Source organism: Falco punctatus, assembly GCF_963210335.1.
Source record: "Falco punctatus genome assembly, chromosome: 7".
NCBI classification, from domain to species: Eukaryota; Metazoa; Chordata; class Aves; order Falconiformes; family Falconidae; genus Falco; species Falco punctatus.
Genome location: NC_137587.1, coordinates 18,726,553 through 18,747,089, shown reverse-complemented (window position 1 = coordinate 18,747,089; position 20,537 = coordinate 18,726,553). Strand labels below are relative to the sequence as shown.

Sequence of the window (20,537 nt, the reverse complement as noted above, 5' to 3'; positions counted from 1 at the left end):
GAGAACAACTCCAATGACTTTTAAGATCAATACCGTTACGAAGCTTTTGAGATGGAACATTGCCTGATCTAAGGACTTGATTATATATTTGCAGCTCCTTTTTAATGCTATCAAATGCCTTCTTTGTATAGCAGGTTTGTGTCGTAAGCTGTTATCTTACGGACCACCTTGTTTTAAAGTCGGATGATACTGTAAAATGGAAAGCAGGTCAGAAAAAGTAGTAACGGAGCCTCTGATTAAATCCAGTTAGTCTTGGAATTGTTCAGATACTGAGGAAATGCTTTAATAACCAAGTTACAATTTAAATTGCCATGTACAGTTAACTTACTGGAGAAAGGCTGCGATTTGTCAAAGGCTGCCCACTCGCCCCCCAAAACCAAACATTTCAGCCAAGCCAAAACTTACACACCTATAACGGGGACAGATGAAGTCTCTTGTTTTACAGGGACGCTGTGAAGTTGCATAACAAAAAGCACACTTTGGGTCAGAATTTGCAATGGGAAGGAGCAGCAGGGTGAGGCGAGACATGGAATAGGTCTCGCCTTTCCCTCCGTTTATCACTAAAACAAGCCGCTTTTCTCACCGACTGTAGGTACGTTCTGAGATTGTTACACCCGATCAAAAAGAGAACGTTAGTAACGCCCAAGCCTCAGGAATACTAAAGGTTTTTAGGCTCCGCTGCAGCCCGGCGCTGGCATGGATTTCTCGGCCAGTTCGAACACGGCATGTCCGCACCCGCGTGTCAGCAGCAGCAGCCGGCGCACATGACTCCGCGCGGGCTGCGAGGCTCCCGGTAAATGCAAAGACTCGAGGATAACTGCCCATCAGCAAGGCTTCCTTACGCCGAGCAACACCGCGCTGACCCGCAGCTCCGCACGCACAGCACCGCCGTACCGGCAGAGGCTCCCGCAGCTGACGGCCGCGGGCCCGCCGGGCGGGGCGCACCGGGGCAGCCTGGAGGCCGGCGGGGCGGGGCGGGGCGGGGCCGGGCCGGGCGGGGCGAGAAGCAGCCGCCGCCGTGGCGGACACGCCCCCGGCCGCCGGGAGGTGGCAGCGCGGCCGTCAGAGGGCGCCGCGTGCCTGCGCCGCGCGGCGCGGCCGGTGGGGCGTGGCGCGGCGCGGCCCAGCATGCAGCGCGGCGCCGTTTGAATGGCGCAGGCTCCGGGCGCCGGGCCCCGGCGGTAGGTGCCCGTGGCTCCTCCTCCCCCCTCGGCGTGGCCCTGCCCGGTACCATGAGCAGCGGGTGAGTGAGCGGGGATGAAGGCTCCCGGGGCCGTGGCCGAGGAGCTGGCGCTTCGAGCCGGCGGCGGGCGGGGTTCCTAGCGGCCGGGGTGGGAGCTTTCCTGGCCCAGGACTCGTCTCCGGCCGCTGAGGAACCGGGGCCGCGGGAGCCCTCGGCGGGGCCTACCCCCACCCCGCTCGCCGCCCGCTCTGGAGGCGCGCGGTGCGTGGCGCGCCCCGGGCCGTGCTTTGGCTCGCCGGGGCCGGGTGCGACTCCGAGGCGCCCCTCTCGGCGGGCGGGCGGTGGGGGAGCGGGGCTGCCGCCTCCCCGCTCCCGCGGTGGCCCCCGCCAGGCCTCCCCCGGCCGGCGCCCCTGCGCGTGGGGCGCGCCAGTGCGGGGCAGCCCCGCCGGCCTGCGGCACGGCTGCCCGCGGTGCTGGCGGCCCGTGGCGGGCGAGCTCTGGCGGTTGCGCTGTTCGGGGGAGCGGCGGTACCAGCCGCGGCTCGCAGCGAGCGTGTGCACTGGCAGGTAAGTGGAGGGAGGGCAGGGGAGGCTTCGGTGCTGCCGAGAGGGAGGATAACCAGCCGGGTGTGAGGCCTGCTGACGGGATTTATTCGCTGGGTGTGACAGATTCCAGTGGGGAAAAAAAGGACGGGGGTGTGAGGCAGATCTTCAGAAGCCTGAAGATCAGTTTCTGTATTAATTACTTTGTTAACCTTCAAAGGTTTTTTTGTCCGCTGTTATGCTGGAGTAGTTTGGCGTGTTGTTGAACATAGATACAAAATAAAGATATTCTGAATAGTGACATCTGTTGATGAGAGAGACTGGGAGGAAGTTTTAGAAACCTTTGTTGCTCTTTTTTTGTGATATGATGTGCTATAGGGCAAGGTTAAGTCAGTTTGCTTAAAAGCAGCTTTATTCTTTCTCTTCTTGGAATATGTATGCTGCTTTTCCCACTCCCCTGGTTTTTTGTTCCGGTAGTCAGGGAAGGGGGGGGGGAGGGGAAGATAAGTTACCCAAGTTTACTAGAACTAAAGCATGACAGAAGACAGGTTAGTGCCTCTGGCCTTGCTGATTAGAAATAAATTGTCCTAGTCAAAAGCTGTCAGTTTCATATTATCGGTGCATGTAATTTTGATTAAAACTTATGTAATATGATTTTACTGAACTCAAGGTACCATTGGCTTGAATTCCTAAACTTTATAACTCCGAATTTCATTATAACGTCTTAGAAATTATATCATTAAAGTATTTCATATGTATATATTTTGTAAAAATGTGAGTATAGTGATATGTGTGTGGTGTTACATTAGTGTATATGTATTCTGTCTCTCACCCAGTTTCGAAATGCTTCTTTTCAATATATTTCTATTGGAATCATTTTAATAAGCTTTTTTTAATTTATTGTAACAGTGTTGTATGTTGGTCTCGGGGTAAGGAGCTTAAGTATGAATTAAGAAGGCTTTTTAAGTACTATAAACAGACCACAGTCAATAATGGAAGTGTGTTCGAGGGTAACATAAAAAGTCATGTGATCCCAAGCTATGCGAAGTGTAGTCAGACTGTGTTCAGCTAAGTAGGGATGAGTTGTGTACTCATGCTTCCACCAAGTTTGGAGATTGAGGAGTTTTCCAGTAAGTCTTTCTCTAGGTTTGACTTTAAAGTTCTTGTTGCAGTTTTTTTGAAGCTTTTGGGGTTCAGCAATGAGTAGAAAAATACACTGTATTTCATTTTGAGTAGTTTCTTAAATCTTGTGTAAAATATTAATGTGGGAGTGTCGGTGTATTGGAACTTGATTTCCTATGTAGAACTCTCAGATAATGTCACTGACAGCACTTTTCTAACCTTACTCTTCTTAGGGTGTTCATAAGTGAAAATGAACCGGTAAAAGCATCTTTGCATTAGTGAAGGATGATTTTAGAAAGGTCTAAAACACTGACAATACTATGTTATGGCAGCTTAACATATCTGTAAATGGTATCCCCAGATGCAGAAAACTGGATATTTGTTTGACTTTTTTCTAGAAAATATTTTTTCCAGAATGTGAGTAAGGTTCAGTTATTAGACTCTTAAGCTAGCTCCACAAGGAGAGGTAACTCACACCTGGCTTCATCCTCAATAAACTTAACCAAGTGCTGACTTGTGGTCATTTTTGGAGGTTAATTATGACTGCTTGTGCCAGTGGGCCATATACAAATTCCATATGTAAGAGTAATAGGAAAATGAGCTTAAACTGTAGGAATAAGCTAACTTACCATAACTAGTTACTCAAATATATTTGCCTTTACTGCAAACTTAATGAAATTCCTGTAACTTCTGTCCACGCATGAAACTTTATATTGAAACAAATGGCCTGACAGGTATAGCACATTTGAAAAAATGTGTCCTGCTGGCATATTAAAAAACTTTCTATAGAGTTGCAGAAAAATTTTGCATTAACATATTTCTTGGAATCTTGAGCTCCACTTTTTTTTTAAAAGAGGATTCAGTATTTAACACTGTCAGGGCATAAACTACTAAAAGGAGTGTTTTTTTTTTAATAAAACCCCCACTCCGTTTCATATTCTAAGCATGTGGAAGCCATCTAAAACTGAGAGACAGATGGATTCTGTAACATTTGTCAGAGTTAAAATGGAAGGAAATTATGCCAAGCTTACAGAATCACTTCTACATCACAAGATAGTGCTGATTTATTTTTGTAGATGGATTACCCTTGCGGAAGTTAACTTGGAATAACCATTTTTGGAAGTTTCTTAGGATCATTTAAAATCTGATAATGACTACAGAAATTGACTGTTACTGGTTCCCTGATGCATACCTATGTTGAATGCTTTCACAGTATGAACTCCCCTCCTTGGGGAGTAACAATTAACCCTTTCATCTGAGTTTAATATTGCCATCCTTGAACTTGCACTTGATTTAATATGGGGTGGGGGAGAGTCACAGAAACATCTGCAATTGCTAGGATACATGGAATGCTACAGGAAAAAATAGCTGTTAAGAATTTGGGCAAAGAGTAGGACAGGAAGAATGTTTGTTTTAAAGGGTATTGCTGATGACTTAAGGTATCGAGCTATTTTACGTTGGCTTTGCTGTCACGCGAAGTACTCCAGTCTGTGTTCTGCAAGAAATTAATGTTATGTTAATACATGTGTAGATTACATAACATGCGAAGAAAAGTTTGTCCCTCTCTGGGGGCTGTGCCCAGAACATAGAACGATGGGAGGGAGTGGCAGAGCTGTTGATACTTGCCTTTGATAGATGTGCACTTGAAAGCCTTTTCGTGCTGACTTTCGTTGCTTTGATACTGGTATGACTTGAAGAGTTGAAGGGGGAGAGATCAGAGTTAGAAAATAGCAGTAAGGCCATCAAGAAAACTTTGCATGGATACTGTCTATTGACTGCAGGGTCAAATGTGCTTGCTTACTAGGATGTAGGGCTGCTGTTACTCTAGTCTTGTTTCCTGAAAATTTAGGAGACTAAAAGGAGGAGAAAGGAAGGGTTGGCATCTTCTGTGAGAAGTCATGCATGGGATGGGGGAAACTGCTGGAATGTGAGCCTATCATCTGAATGAAATTGTGCATCTCTGTTCAGATTTGCAGTCTATTTTGTTACAGTTGTAAAACGGTTTAGGCTTGTGTGGTGAAGGGCTAAGGTAGAGATGAAGAGACTTCCATTCTAACCTTAGTTTATTTTTTAAGTTTTGTAAAGCAAAATAGTTGCATTGGACTTAATGAGATGGTATAACAGACTGTTCTGAACAAATACCACTAGCTGTGCCCCTCACAAGGGGATAGTCAAAAATTCAAGACGTAAAGGTGTCTGTTTGATCCTGTACAAATTGGTATCTAATGCCAGTTTTAAAATCCTCTGTATATATTCCAAAATAAGTGTGTGGTAGTGTCTAATTAGCTATCCCTACATGATGGTATCTGATAGCAGATAAAATGAAAGTTGTAAAGAGCCCTATAAAGTGTTTTTATCCTCTAGCATTCATCTTTTTAATTACTGGCCAGCTAGCATTTTATCACGTGTTACTAAGCCTTTAGAAGAAGGTTTCTTGATGTGGACTAAGTTTATTATAGCAGCATTGGGTTTGGATGTACCAGATTCTTCTGCTTTCTCTGGACTTAATCACTTTAAATGTATTCATTTTTTTATGAATTTACATATGAAGTCTGCACTGGAACCCATGTAAACATTTGGGTCACAGCATCCTGTGACAAGTTCAGCTTGATTATAATTTGCACAAAGAGCCACCCCCTTTCGTTAGTTTTGAACCTACCTTCAGCTAGTGCTTTTTGACCATTCTTATATTAGGCAAGACAGTGAATAATCTCAGTGTAACTTCTCCAAGCCATTCATTTTGTAGGCCTCTGTTTTATTTCCCCTCTCTCGTGTAAGTGGCCTCCTTCTCAAACTGAAAAGGGCTCATCTGTTCAGTTACTGATTGTGTTGAAGGTATTCTGGTTTTTTAACTTGTCTGACCTTTTTTTACTTAGGAGTCTTCTGAGTTTTTTGAGGGGAAGAGTCTAAACCTGGCTTCAATATTTGAAACAGTCACTATAGACTGCCACAACAGTGTTCTGTTTATTTTCCTGTTTATCGATCCATATGGAACGCTGAGCAATCGGAATGATCTAAAGTAAACTGTCATATATGCAGATCATGTTGTGGGTGGCAATTAGTAATGCGGAGCCTGTGATTCTATATGGGAGCCCAGAATTTCCTCATGCCTGCAGACACACAGGCTTTGCTTTTTATTAACCTATAGTCATTGCTTCTGTTTATTTTACGTGAAGGTCCTTCTCTAATTCATCAGTTAGCCCTCCTCTTCAGTGTCTGGTTTAACTTTGTGTTGTCAATGGTCTTTGTCATTTAATTATTCATCCCCTTTGTGAGGTAATCCATGAATGTATCAAACAGCATAAACAAATGCAGATTTTTATGCAGGATTCCTGTGGTGGCTGCCTTCAGTGAGGGAACCACTTGAACAGTTTAGGACTTAGCTGTTTCTCCATGCAAAAACTTTCACTCTTATCACTTGGTTGCTTAATTTCCTCAAGAAGTTAAAGTGAGGGACTTCTGGAAACTTTTTGGAATATTCAGCTAGAATCTTATCATTTAGCTGTCCTTTATCCATATTGTACTACTTCGTAGTCTCAAAGAATTCCATTAATGTGCAGGGCAGGACTTGCCTTCACAAGAACCAGGTTGGATCTTTCACAGTATATTATTGTTTGTGTCCAGTAATTCTGTTCTTGATTACATTATTTACTGATTTGCACAACAGAGGTGTCAGTCTGGATCTTTCTTGAGGCTATCTTTAAATACTGACTGTGTTTTCCACACATGATTTCTTTAGGTGCTTTGTCAGCTCTAAGGGAGAGGTTCTGCACGGTGGTTAACAATGCAGCTATTCCATTACTGTGTGTATGTTCGCTGCTGCTTCTGCATCCTCAGAGACCCTCACAGACCAGGTTAAACTATGGAAACCTTTCTAAACTGTAGGACAGCGAACACTCAATTTTACTTCATTTCATCAGATGTTCCTTTATGTCTGATCATCTGTTAGCCTTTTGGGTTTCTGTTCCCAGTCTTTAAAGAAAGAATTGGCAGTTTTGTCTTTTCTTGTTTCAGCTGTGAGGCTAGAGGGGCGTTATGTTCTTGCATCAAATTGCTAGTGTGTGTAATTCTTTTTGTTTTTCTCTTGGACACATTCAGTCTTTTTTGGGGGGAACTTCCTTCCCTCCAGGATAACCTCTTTCTAGTTAGGTATTTAGAGAAGTTATCTTAGACTCTGATGCACTAACTGACTTCCCTTGGCAAGACATTTCTTTCTAGCCTTCTAGTTTAACGGTGCTGCTGTCTTGGGTATTGAAGATCAGATTCTTGCTTAGCATGTAGCATGAAAGAGGAGGATGCTTTGGGATCACTTACTAAACAAGCAAGTAAGGACAGGTAGCTCTTCTGCATGAAGAATTGTAAGCTGTCAGTGTGTCATGGCAGTAGTTGCAATAAATGATTCTTCAGAAACAGAATTTATGGATATATTTTTTTTTTAGCATTTGACAGGATGATTCTATGGGGTCTAGCTCTGGTGGCTGCAGGTTGTCCTTCATTACTGCTGCCCCCTCAGGAACATTCTCAAACAGGGGATGAAAAAAAAAAAAAAAAAAAAAATCCTCCTAGCTTTCTGCCTTCATCATTAGCCTCAACAGAAGGTTGGATTTGTTGGGATTTCAGGGTTGTTGGGTTAGACTATTTGTCAAAAGTTCTGTTGTTTGCTTTTGTGTTGTGCTCCAAGTTCAAATTTTAATGTACAGCCCATTTGAGGCCAAGTAGTGACTTGAACCAGTCTGGTGTGCAGCAAAGTTGTTTCTTCTAAACTTCAGAGGAAAAAATATTTTTTACTACTTATAAGCCTGGTGGATGGAAGCCTTGAAAGTGTGGAGAACTTGTAGGGTGACAACTATTCTATCAGCATTCCATAATATGCAGGAAAAGTTAACTTAATGAACCAGTTTTAAGCCAGTCTTGTATGTGGAAAAGTATGGGCCACCAACTGTTAAAAGATCTTGCCATAAATAATGCTGCCATTTGCAGTGCTTGCTGAAGTCATTGGTCTGAGAGCTCTATATTCCCATCTAGGAGTAAGGGTTTCTGTCAGTAAAACTTCCTTTTTCTGAGAGAGAGTTCTCCAATCTGATTCTTTAGTACTGATCCTGTTCTAAAGAAAACTGAAGCACTTGATTTTTTTTTGCTTCCGCTGTATCCTAAAATATTGAATGTAATATGCATTATGTGAAGAGTACACCTTATCCTTGGTTTTGAGCCTGCCACCTGTTTGTTTTATTTGATGGCCTTTAGCTACTGCATTGGAAAATCTTCTGTGGCTAACAAGCTGTTTCCCCATCTGGCTTTTTCAGTGCTCAGTGTCTTAGTGTTTTAAATACTGAAGTTCTTAATGTGAGATAAATCTGCTGCATGGAGGAAAAGGGATAGGACTGTTGGTACTGAAAGTGGAGGGGAGAGATTAGGACACTCATGCTGGGACCAGAGTTTTACTGTTTAGAGGAAAACGAATAAAATTAAAGCAAATAGTTGGTTTTTAAAAGGTGGGATGTCTTGATGAAACATCTTAAGAATAGTGCACCATGATGATGTAATTCTTGAATCCAGTCTCAAGCAATGAATTTTCTGAATCACTCAGAAAAAATGCAAAACCACGTGTACAACTGTCTCAATCTTGGTTTTGATTCTTATAGAAGTATTTGCATACTTCAAGACAAAGTACTTCAGGCATTTTCTTGCTGGTTAACTGGTATAAATATTTTTTTTTAATATGAAGAATAGCCAAATTTATGTTCTGAGAAAAATGGGTGGGAGGTGGATTTGCCAGTGATCTAAGGGTGGTCTTTGACTTCCATTTTTTTTAACCTTTGCTGTTCGATGAAATTTGCCTCCTTCCTGAAAAACAGGGATTATTTTTATTTTCCTGCTTTTCCTCACTTGAAAATGGTTGTGGGACCAATTATTTTTTTTCTAGGTGGCAGATGAAATTCCTAGTGTGAGATGTGGTGGAAAGTCTCATAAATTGCTGCCACCTTTACTTGAATTCTTGTCTGTATGGCACCTTTCAGTGCAGGTGTACTAAGCTGGTCTGAAAACAAGATCTCTGCTTCTGTTTCTTGCAGAGGGGGTGGAGGGGGGTGTCTTGGTCTTATTTCTTTTTTTTTTTTTTAAATAAATAGGAATTTTTAGTAGCATGCTGATGAGCACTTAATGATAGGGTCTCCAGCTAACATTTGCTGCTGAAGGATGTCTTTATTTATATGGATTATTTATATGATGGAAGATCTTGTGTATAGTTTAACTCTTCTTAACTGGTTTTGCTGGCTGCATTTGAAGAAAGTTAACTGTTATAGAAAAGATACTTGGTTATTCTTATTTTATATTAAATATATTTCCCTTGAAAACAGGGATTTGAGAGATTATGGCATCTGAAGCCCACAATGTTAGAAAACAGAAAGTATTGCATATTGAAGGTCATCCCATTGATCTCCCTAGAAAAAGAATCTCTTCTTCCACTAAAAAGATCATGAAGGAGGTAAGCTGTGGGATTTTGGGGGTTTTTTTATTCTTTGATGAAGCTGAAGCAAACATTCAAACAAGTTCATAGTTCTAATCAGTCTAAAACTGGAGTGCCCTATTGGGCATTTCATGTTTAGATGTGCAAGAACTTTAGCTATTACATACACAATTATATCATGAAAACTCTGCATTATAATAGACATAGGCAGTGACTGCACAGATATATGTATCATATCATCCACATGAGCAGTAGTTAACGATGGTTTTACTTAGGCCTGCTTTGCTGCAGTACAGCCAAGAACTGTTTCAGTAGAGAAATTGTATCATCAAAAAATTCTCTCTTGCCAAGAGAGCTACATGGCACAATTGAGAGGTGGGGTAGGTGAAATACTTGCATTGAAAAGGACCTGTTGTCTTAATATCATGCAGGTTGATCTACCCCATTGAGTAACATGTACTTTCACTAGATTCTTGCTAGTCAGAAACATTTTCTCATAACCTCTTACATGTGTTACTGGTAGAAGAGGAAGGCGGTGGAGTATGGAGGTAAACTTCCTGTAAGATCACTTCAAACAGCAGTCAAGATGCCAATATGCTCTATGTCTGTTTGCTTATTGAAACTTATGTATTAAAACCTACATGATTTTATGACTTGGTGTTAACAAAAAACAATCATAACATTGTTTTGCTGATGTATGCAATGTAAATGTTAATAGTAGTATAAATTTTCAAGTTCAGATGCCTGCGGTATATGGGTATAGTATCTGTTTGTATGAAAATGTATTTCTAACTTTAGCATCTTAGTGCTTTTTTATTATTAATCTGTTTACTAATGAAAAAAGTAGACTAGAATGTCACAATTCAACTCATCTTCATTACATGAAGCTCTAAAACATTGAAGACTACTGTATAAAAAATCATTTAGAAATTAATCTTCAGGTTCTGTTGCTTAATTTTCAAAGGTTTTGCTAATCTGTTTGGCACAACCTTGAATGAATTTTGTGATTCCTCTTGGATATCACTCTTCTATGCAGCCTAATGGTGCAAAAGGGTGCTAATCTATTTCATATGAATGAATTCAAGATAATCAGTGGTCTTGATTTATTTTTTTTAAATGCATGTGTGAGACAAGCAATGCAGTTTTGCCATCAGATTCCAGTAGCCTTTTTATGTTCGTCAGAGTTGCTAGTAAGTAAAAACTCTCTCCCTGTGATGTCACAGTCCTGCCTCTGGCCAAAGATACCCCAAGCCTACAGCTGACTGTGGTGCTCCAAGGATAGCGATGACAGAGCTAGTCCATCTATAGGTCACCATAAAATACCTGAAGATTATAGGAAGGTTAACATAGCTGTGCTTTAGCTACAGAATAGGAAGAGGGGGTGGAAAGGAGGGAATCCATGTTAAGCTTAGGCAGTGGTAAAGCAGAACTTCCTTTTGACAAACTGTGGGAGTGTTTGAGCCTTTTTAGTAAAAAAAACTTGTTTTCTTCTCTGTTCCCTTTCTCCCAGGGTAAGAAATCTCCAAAACAGCTGGCTTCATACACAAACAGGTACGAGGGCTGTGCAGACGCTTGAGTTTGAAGTGAGAGGGAGGCAGGGAGGAAGAAGCTGTTTAAATCTTTTTACAACACTCAAGCAGACACAAATGGAAGATAGCTCTTGATTACTTAATTCTGTACTGACAATACTTGGTTCTTGTGTCCACTTCCATAATAATGAGTCTGCATTTATAAAAGCAGCAGAAAAATATTGGTGGTAGCTCTTACTTCTGATAACCCAAATGTTGTGAAGATATATTTTGGGGATAAAGTGTCTTCGCTAACCTGCAAGTTGACTGCTGAATTTATAATGATGTATTTTCGCTTACTAACATGAAGAATTGCTTAGATTTAGAGCAACTTTCACTAAAATACTGTTTTATTATTGCAGAATAACAGTTGGAAAAACGGTGACCAGTCCCCTCTCTCTTTTCAAAGTAGTATATTGTAAAAGAAAAGTTCGTTGTTATACTCCAAAGCCTTGTTATAGAAAGAAACAGTTCCCTAAATCTAGGGGCTGTGACATGGCAAATAAAGAAAATGAACTGGCTTGTGCAGGGAATCTGCCAGCAAAACTACACAACGACAGTCGTACGCACTTGTTGAATTCTAGTGACTCTGGCTCATCTCAAACAGAAGGCCCATCATCCAAATATAGTGGATTTTTTTCAGAGGTAAGTAGAGTTTAAAGAAACTTTAGTTTAAAATAGGAGTATTTCTGATAGTTTCTTTGTGTAGTTAGCTGTGAAAGTTTTCAGAGATTCATTTTCTTAACATACAGATTGGCTCCAGTCTTGTGATTTACAATCTGTCAGTTTACTGGGGATACAGTTGCCAACAATAGTAGTTCTGCCAGTTTTCCACATGTTTGTCAGCACAGAAGCTCAGATCTGCCAGGCTACTCTGGGTTAAAATTGTACCAGCACTAAAGGAAAATGTTTTGACCTGGTTGAGTTTCATGATCTGGCATGATGTATAGCCACATGCGTGCTTATGTGTGAAAGTGTTTAGTGTATGGATGGAAGTAAGCTGGTGAGGTAGGACAGGACCATTTTCAATAGCAGTATCAGCTTCATGTGTGTGAAATGAACTTAAGTGCTTGTGTAAGGCTATTTCTTGTTAAGATTGCTTGATGAAACACAGTGACTGCTTGTAGGGCTTCCAAAACTGGACAAAGGTCAGATATTTAAATGAAATGGGTTTTATGACAGTGAAGGCCATTTAAGTCCCTTAATGTTGAAGTTTCCATTTCTGTCACCATAGATGTTTGTTACCCTTTGAGGCCTGCAGTTGTTTTAAGTGAGGCATAGCAGGGAAGATAAGATTGAAGATTCTTACCATGCTGTCTTTTTATGGTACTGTTCTTGTGAAGACAGAGCCCTGAGAGTCCAGTGGGCTGGAGGTACAAGTCTGTGGCGCTCTTGCACTCCATTGAGTTTGATCGTTTCAAGGAAGGAGCAGCAGAATAGCTAGAATAAAGATGCTGTGGGAAGAAGAGTAAAGAAATGAAGAGTGGGGGAGGATTCATCCTGTGAGAAACTGAAGACTAGATCACTGGCCACAGATGCCTGTTTAACTGTTTTGAGAGATGTGGGTGGCTCTGCAGTGTTCACCAATGCAAGGTCTATTTTTATTAAAATACCTAAACTTCATTCCAAGAACAAGCTATTTTCAGAAATTAATCTTTTCTGTCAAAGTTCAGAATAATACATGTAATTACTTGGGTCTAAATTGTGTCAAAATTAATAAGCATCTAAGTAAAAAATTCTCAAGAGTTGGTTGAATTACAGGTTTCTCATGAATGCTGTATTTAACTTTTAGATACCTCTTTAGGTGTCTACAGACCTTATTCTTGTAGCTCTTGGGTAAAGTAGTCTTAATCTATTTGTGCCCCCTTCTAAGGGAAATTTGTGGTTTTAAGGCTACTGTGAGCTAAATTTCTAAAACTCATCAGCATACAGGTAGGATTGTACGTTAACAAATTGCTATATTAGAGCAGCTTATTGTGTTGTTGCTGGCTACTTGTGGTAAATTTCTATATTTTCAAAAATACACAGGTTTCTCAGGACCATGAAACTATGGCTCAAGTTCTTTTCAGCAGGAATCTGAGGCTGAATGTAGCTTTAACCTTTTGGAGAAGGAGAAGTATAAGTGAACTGGTAGCCTACTTAGTGAGGTAAACCTGAGTGTCTCTTTTCTATTCTTAAAGTGGTAGCAAATTCAAATATGCTGCAGCATTTTTAGGGGTTCCCTAAATGTTGTAACTTCGTTACGCTTATTCTTTAAGTCATGGTGGAAGCACATACTTCAACCTATGCTCTACTAGTAACACTTCTGTTTTTATTCTTAATGTTTCTAGGATACAAGATCTTGGAGTAGTAGTAGACTGCCTTCCTGTGCTTACAAACAGGTACAGACAAAAAGAAGTGGAGGGATAAGAATCTGCTATAGCCATGATGAAGTTGAAACACTTCTGAAACATCTTGTTTTTTAAGTTTACAGGAAGAAAAACCACATATTTCAGTTGGCTGCTGCGTAGATCTTTTGCCTTTAGTGAAATCATTGCTTAAAAGCAAATACGAAGAGTAAGTATGAGTTTAGGATGTTTTCAAAACGTTATTACTTCCTGGCTATGCAGTGCCCTAGAAGTTAATGGTGTTTAGTCCTCTGACGGCGTTCCCTCAAATTCAGCATTGGGTGAAGGGGCAGAGGCAACAACAAACCTGAAGAGGAGCTTCCCTCTGGACCTTTCTCCTCTAGCAAATCAGTGGCTCAACTCGTTTCTGCAAGGTTAAGGACTGGTGGGGACTGGCTTTACTGCTTATGCAGATTGATTTATCCTGAACAGTAAAACAGAATAGCACTGAGGTTTTAGTATGCTTTACATGAAATCAGGGCAGTTTTCAGGCAAAATACTTGAAGAATTTCTAGTTTTTCAATAAGAGCTTCAGTTAACCACTTTGAAATTGAAAACATAGGCAAGTATTTAAACTTGCCAATTTGTCTAGATTTTTAATTACAGAATAGAAAACATGCTGCTCTAAATTGCTTACTAGTTTGTCTTGACACTTTAGCTGACCTGTAGATATTGGAGTGGGGTGAGAAAAAGCATTATGTGTAAAATATGTTGTTGCAGATACGTGATAGTTGGTTTAAACTGGCTTCAGGCTGTCGTTAAAAGATGGTGGTCAGAACTGTCTGCACATTCAGAAAAGGCAGAGGATGGGTGAGTATAGTGTTGGGAAATACTTAAATACATTTCTGTAGCTTATTCCATCTCGGTCTGTTTTAACTTTGATCACTAGGAGCATACGTTATCTACAAAATAAAAAGTTATAATTTGAAAGTACTTAAAATAAGTTGTTCTGTTAATACACAGGTGGTGTTTTGAAACAGACTTAAGGATTGTCATGTCTTTGTTTTCGTGTTTTTGTGGTTTTTTACTGGAGTTTTAATACATGTAGAACATAATATCAGAGGTTATACAAATATTGAGGAAGTTGGATCAATTTTTTTCCAATAGTGACAATAACATGTAGACTAAGTCTATATATAGTATTGATAATGTTTCAGTCAGTCTCCTGAAGTGTGGTATATGTATGTTATAAAGTGTTGCTCATTCTTTTTCAGAAATATTCATATTTTAAAACGACAATTAAGTGGTTTGTGGGAACAGGAGAATCATCTTACTCTGGTTCCAGGATATACTGGTAATATAGCTAAGGTAATACAGTTCCAGTTGTGTTTAGTCGTGAATATAATTGTATCACTTGCAGTATTCCTCTCATTTGATGTTTTTTTTTTTTATGCAAAACTATTGATGGATAGGAACACTCTTATTTTCCACTGATGCTCAAGTATATCGCACAACTTACACAGAAGTTTGGAGTGGAGTCCCTATGATAATAATGTGATTTAGAATGCTAACAATGAATTTTTTATCCTTTTTTCACAGAGAAAGCATCTCCTTAATAGTGAAATGGCTACTAGTAATAAGCCTTAAAATTGATGTAAAAAAGGGCCCAGATGAGTAGGTAGACTGTAAAAGGATAGATGTTTTCTCTAAAATCTGCTGTACCCATTACTGTAAGCATAATGCAGCATGGAGAATCTTAGCCCGGCAATGTTGTTGGCATTTGCACATCAGGTGACTGGGGCAAGTGACAACATGTTAAATTCTAAAGCTTATGGCTGGCTTAATGCTTGGAAAGTTACGAGTTTGTGGAGAGCAGAAAAGTGTTTCCATCTGAAGCAAATCCCGGTTTGCCTTTCTCGGTACGTTGTGGTATCAGTAATACGATGAGGGTGTCTGGTAAATGCATGAGTTGCTGCTCATGACACTCGTCTGTGTAAACAGGGCTTTCTTGAGGTGTGGCACAAAGAGTTACATTGAGTGAGAAACCTCTCCACATGGAGGGACCTGATGAAGGTAGACAGTAAGAGAGGACTTAAAGCAGATACTTGGTTATGTGCAGAATTCAAGCGAACTTCAAAAGAACTTGGAGATTGCATGCTTTACTAGCATCTGAAAGAGCTTTGTGGAATCTATTAATTTGATGGCTGCAGAATTTGTCACTTTGTATGAAATAAGTTTTCTTGTTCTTCTGGGATTGCTGTGCACTTATGACTTTTTTTATTTCTACAAGAATATTACAAACTTCTTGCAGAGTTTCAGTCAGTAGGGGTGTAGAACAGTGTTCTAAACTCCCAACTTGTAGAGCAATGGAAGCTTGCAATACAGACTACCTAGTTCTTTTGGTGTGCCAACATAGCAGTTACAGCTAGTGTCAGCTTGTTTCTCTAGGATTCGGGTTCTCTTTCTGTTCATGCGCCTAATTCTTAACGTATATCAGGATAGATTGTGACCAAGGCCACCTGAACAAGTCAGGAGCAAAAAGTGTAGTACAAGAATGTTGGAGGGACGGGCTGAAGGAATGTCACTCTTAATAAACATGTTTCAAATACATGATCTCATGATGATGATTTTGTTTCCTGTGCATGCAGGGAACAGAGGAAAAATAGACTAAATTGATGACTTGAGAAGCTAGTCCCACTGTTCTTGCAGGCTTTCTAGTACATAAAGTAACGCCATTGAAAGTAATCTTGAAGATAGCTTGTTCTGAAATTTGGCCTAAACATAATGATTCTTGTATTATGGTCCTGATTGATTACCCTGCCTTAGACATACAGTTGATGTTACAGCCGTAAGTAATGTGACACTTTTGTTTCTCGTTTCTAGGATGTAAATGCTTATTTATTACAGCTACACTGACATGATTGGGAAACTATGTATGCTTATGTGGTGAAAGAACCCCGCAAAGTACCCCTGAAATACATACTGTTTCTGAAAGCCTTTTGAGAAATACTGGCAGAAGAGAACTGAACTGTCAAGCTGTTTAACAAAACCACTAATAAAATCCTAACAATCTACTTCACATTGAAGTGGAAAAACATCTAGTAGGAGCAACTTTTACTTCAATGAGGTGAAAGTGCACTATGAAAACTGTATGCCTTTGCTGCATTTGGGATTCACTGAGTTACTAGGTATTCATTTAAATGCTACTGTATTTTACCACAACATCGCATAAAAGAAGATGAATTACTGTCATGAAGACAAAGACAGCAGAACCAGTTAGAAGGAGCCAACAAAAGCAATCAGCATTTAGAGCTTTTAAATCTTTCTTTCACAAGAGAACTCCAGAATGCACCGATATCTTCCAATTGCATTTAAAAAAAACCACAACAACTTTGGAATATTGAATTCAATGTTTTAATCAAATTATTAAAGACAATTTTTGTTTGCACTATTGAGAAACTGTACATTAAAGTTGCCTTAATTACTAGTGTTTCAAAAAGCCAATGTGTTAAGATGCAAATAGCTATTATGTTCAGATTGTAATGAGAAGCTACAAAAATCAGGGTTTCACATTGTGTAGTTAATGAAACATTGCACATATACAAAGATTCATGTATGAAAAATATTATAAATACCTGAAGTTAAGCTTGGATAAACAGTTATTGCAAATGTCAGCAGAATGGTGAATTTATGTCTAACAAATGTTTTTATATTGTATGTGGATTTCTAACACAGTAATCTTGTTCTGTATCATTTAAACTACATGCAAATAAGTAAACATATAAAATGTATCTACTGTTTTTCTTTTCAAGTTCATAAAAAATTTCTAGAGTAATCTCTTCCATGGTACTTTTTATCATAGATATTTATGTCTATTGTTTGAAATGTTTACAGCCAGATGAGGCCATGTTAATCAAATCACACTCTTTTTATACTACCTCTGTTAAACTGACAAAGAGCTTTTGCAAAATTAGTAGGGTTCTAGCCTGATCAGTGATGGCAAATTCATACCAACAATAGTATTGAACATACAGCTATACACTCTTTTACTGTCCTATTGCTATCCTGAACGATTTTAATTTAAAAGCTATAGCTTAATAGCTCTGAGTTTTGCTTTTAGGATTACAATTGCCTTTTTTATTTTGTGATTAGAAAGCATGTGTTTCCAGGTAAAACTTAAGAAGTGCCAGCTGTTCACTTAAAACAAATATACATGCACAGCATGTATTACCAAATATTCTACTTCCTTAAACTAAGTACTTACAAGGGTTGTTTTCATACTTATCTAGCATTAAGCATATGCACTTTTATTGATGTGCAGGAGAAAACTTTGATAGCCCCAAGTGGTTTTTGCTTTACAGGTGAGGTAAACGAATTTTGAATTCTGGTAGTGGTCAACAGCTTTAGGCCTCGTGTTGCTTCATTTTAAATTCAATTTACATATTATTGCTGACTTCTGAAGGCCAACTAGAAATCTGTTACCAGAACTTGGTGCTTTTCATTATTTTGAGTATTCTATAAACCACCAAAGGTTTCATACTTTCCAGGGCAAACAGCTACAGGGAAGGGTTTCTGGGACATCCCAAAACTGAGCGCTCTGTTGGATAATCTAGAGACAGGCACATAGCCAGATTGTTTTTGCTAGAATTGTTAGGTACCGTTACAGGTATTTCACACTCAAAAGAGTTTGTGATAGAACTTACTGCTTTCCACATGTTTTTGCTGTCAATTAAAAATTTAAAGGAACTACAGTATGATAATGTTCTTGTATTACTTCCCTGTTCTGTTCAGCACTTAAATGTAAAAGTGATATAAAGACTAGCTTCATCATTTGGGTAGCAGTTGCTGAAACTCTTAGGCTATTCCTCAAGGAGAATACTGTAAAGGCGATTAGAAACTCGGATTTTTTTTTTCCCTCTTTTTTTTTTTATAGACAAAATGAAGTAACTCATGGCCATTTATTTCTGATAATACCAGAAGTGATTATTCTAACTGGAGAAAGTTAAATACTCTAGTAGTTAAAAATCTAGCTTGACTGTAGATGTAAATACATTGGCTTGTAATGAATTCTGCATGTGGCCATAGACTTAGAAAATTAACTGTGGATGGTGCTTTTGTTCTAGTGGCAAGGTAAGATTGACTTGAGGATTGTTACTGAGAAATATCTAATAAAATAATGCATTATTTTTAACAGCCAAAAGTTGTATTTTGACAGCATTGATAATATGGTATTAAATATTAAGCCATTAGTATCTGTGCCTTATTTTCAATAAGTGTTTGTACTGTTTTCAGGCAGCTACTAGACTGTCAGAACAGGATTTTAGTCTGCATTATGAAAAGATTTTTCTGTCATGATCTTAAAGAACTCACTTAAACTGTTCATGCTGACATTGAGGCTCAGCTTGTTGTTTGCTCTTTAGTTCTCAAATGATTAGGAATCAGTTTTGCTGTAGTAGAATGTATGTGTATGGTATTTGCTCAGAGGTGACATGAGTAAAATGTCTCAATAGCTGTGTAACTCCATGAAATCCATGTAGCTGTCTCATTGAATCTAAGAATTAAGCTTATGCACAAATGCTAATCCTTGTGATAATTCCTGAAAATGCTGTTTCTAGGATGTCAGAAAATCTAGGCCTAATTAATGCTTTGTCCTCTATGTTCTTGTGATGCAGAAGCATGTATGTACTTGAGGATGAAGGATGCCTCAGCAAAGCTGCTGTTCATGTTATACCACTTGATACGAAATTAATGTATTTAAAAAACAGTACGTCTTTTGCCTCAATGTTCCCTGAGAATACTTGAGGCTGTTTTGCTGAAAGGGTTTTTATTTGAAGTGTGAACAAGAACTTACCCATCCCCTAAACTGAAATTAGAGAAGCCTTCTGGCAAACTGCTTCTTTCCGTAGAGCTAAAAGAACCCCAGTATTCTGTTAACATAAGAACTGAAGTTTAGGTATTGCTGATAGCTCGCTAAAGAGTGGAGGCAGGAAAAGCTACTCTGTTAATTAGCTGGGTACAAAGAAGATAGCATGTCGTAATGATTTTCTCTGTAGCTCCATTTTTGAAGGAGTTGCACCTGTTTATTACGAAGAGTACTCTGCAGTGAAACATCTTTATATCACACAGATACTATAGTTCCAGGCTACTTAATAGTGCTTACAAATTGTTACTGGTTTTTTAAAAAATAAAGTAGCATCAGCCCTCCAGGAGCTTATCTCCTGCAGTGAGATAAAATTGGAATGATCTTTGCCTTCCTGTAGGTTGCCTTATTGTTATCAGAGGCTGCAGGTTTAACACTTGGCGTGTAGGAGGGATGGGAGAATAGGAAGGGACAAAAAATGCCCTATGTTGAGTGACATCAGCCCCACTGTATTATACCATATGTATCGTAAAAGCAGGCTGTAATTTCATTTTCTCCTATCTGAATAGGCAAGTTTGGAGTTACAGGTCCTCAGTGCATTTTGCACTGAAGAGATAAGTGTTGGAGACAGATGCTACAGTGCTGATTTGTGGTATGTTCGTGTGTGGGTTTTTTTTTTTTTCCAAAAGGGTGAACATTTTTGTGTGTAGACACTTGAAAGGATCTTGTGCAAAGCTCACCTTTTGAAACTAGCAATTGCTTTTGCTAGTTCATCTTGCCAGATCTTCCAGTTTTGCAGAAGACTGAATGTCTGTCTCAGTGTGGAGATTTGCCGCTATGTTTTGTGCCCAGTTCTTTGGTACAAGGGGAAACAGGTCGTTCGTAGTCAACTATTTCTGAATACAAAACCATGCAAATCATGTGACTGGTGTGAAGTTATTCCAACTTCTGTACAATGCAAATTCTTTATAAAGCAGTTGGTTCTTTTGTGAGGAACTTTATATTGAACTGATGCTGCATTAGAGGAGGAAAAAAAGATGAAGCAGTTCTTAATAGCCTTGGTGAAAGCCAGACAGCATAGTTTTAATTTTTGTTTTCAGTCTGCCTTCCTACACACAGTAATCATTGTAGGCTACAGGTAAAGATTCACTGAGAGAATAATTGAGCGTGCTTGTATACTTCAAACAATTCATGTTTATTCCATAGTAGTTAAACAGCTTGGTTTATATCTTAGAATAAGACTGAATGCAGGTATTCCCCACACACGCATTCATTCTTCAACACTTAATAATGATATTTCTTCTTCTTCTGGTCCATATATACTGTGAGTATCTATTGTAAGTGGGGAAGGGAGGATGGAAAGTCTAGATAAGACACAGGGCTAGCTATTCAACACTATTCATTTTGAAGCAATTGTGAAAAATTTCTGTCTTAAAACTTCACAAAAATGTTGTTGATACCCGCTAAT

General features: G+C 39.4%; 1 protein-coding gene across 1 annotated transcript; it reads left to right on the top strand.

Annotated features, from left to right (window-relative positions):
- Positions 1-999: 999 nt before the first annotated feature.
- Positions 1,000-17,044, top strand: KATNBL1 (katanin regulatory subunit B1 like 1). The gene is made up of 10 exons (XM_080395968.1): positions 1,000-1,243; positions 9,205-9,332; positions 10,825-10,865; positions 11,245-11,527; positions 12,911-13,029; positions 13,213-13,263; positions 13,349-13,438; positions 13,990-14,079; positions 14,484-14,577; positions 16,093-17,044. The coding sequence occupies exons 2-10, from the start codon at positions 9,219-9,221 to the stop codon at positions 16,123-16,125; spliced, it is 915 nt and encodes a 304-aa protein (XP_080252094.1). The 5' UTR covers positions 1,000-1,243; positions 9,205-9,218; the 3' UTR covers positions 16,126-17,044.
- The last annotated feature ends 3,493 nt before the right edge of the window (positions 17,045-20,537 follow it).

What these genes read in the sequence shown, in the direction of transcription:
- KATNBL1 (XM_080395968.1), top strand. Translation starts at nt 9,219, where the DNA reads ATGGCATCTGAAGCCCACAATGTTAGAAAACAGAAAGTATTGCATATT. An exon ending in TCAGAAAAGGCAGAGGATGG is followed by an intron (nt 14,080 to 14,483) that starts GTGAGTATAGTG and finishes ATTCTTTTTCAG; the next exon opens with AAATATTCATATTTTAAAAC. An exon ending in ATACTGGTAATATAGCTAAG is followed by an intron (nt 14,578 to 16,092) that starts GTAATACAGTTC and finishes TCTCGTTTCTAG; the next exon opens with GATGTAAATGCTTATTTATT.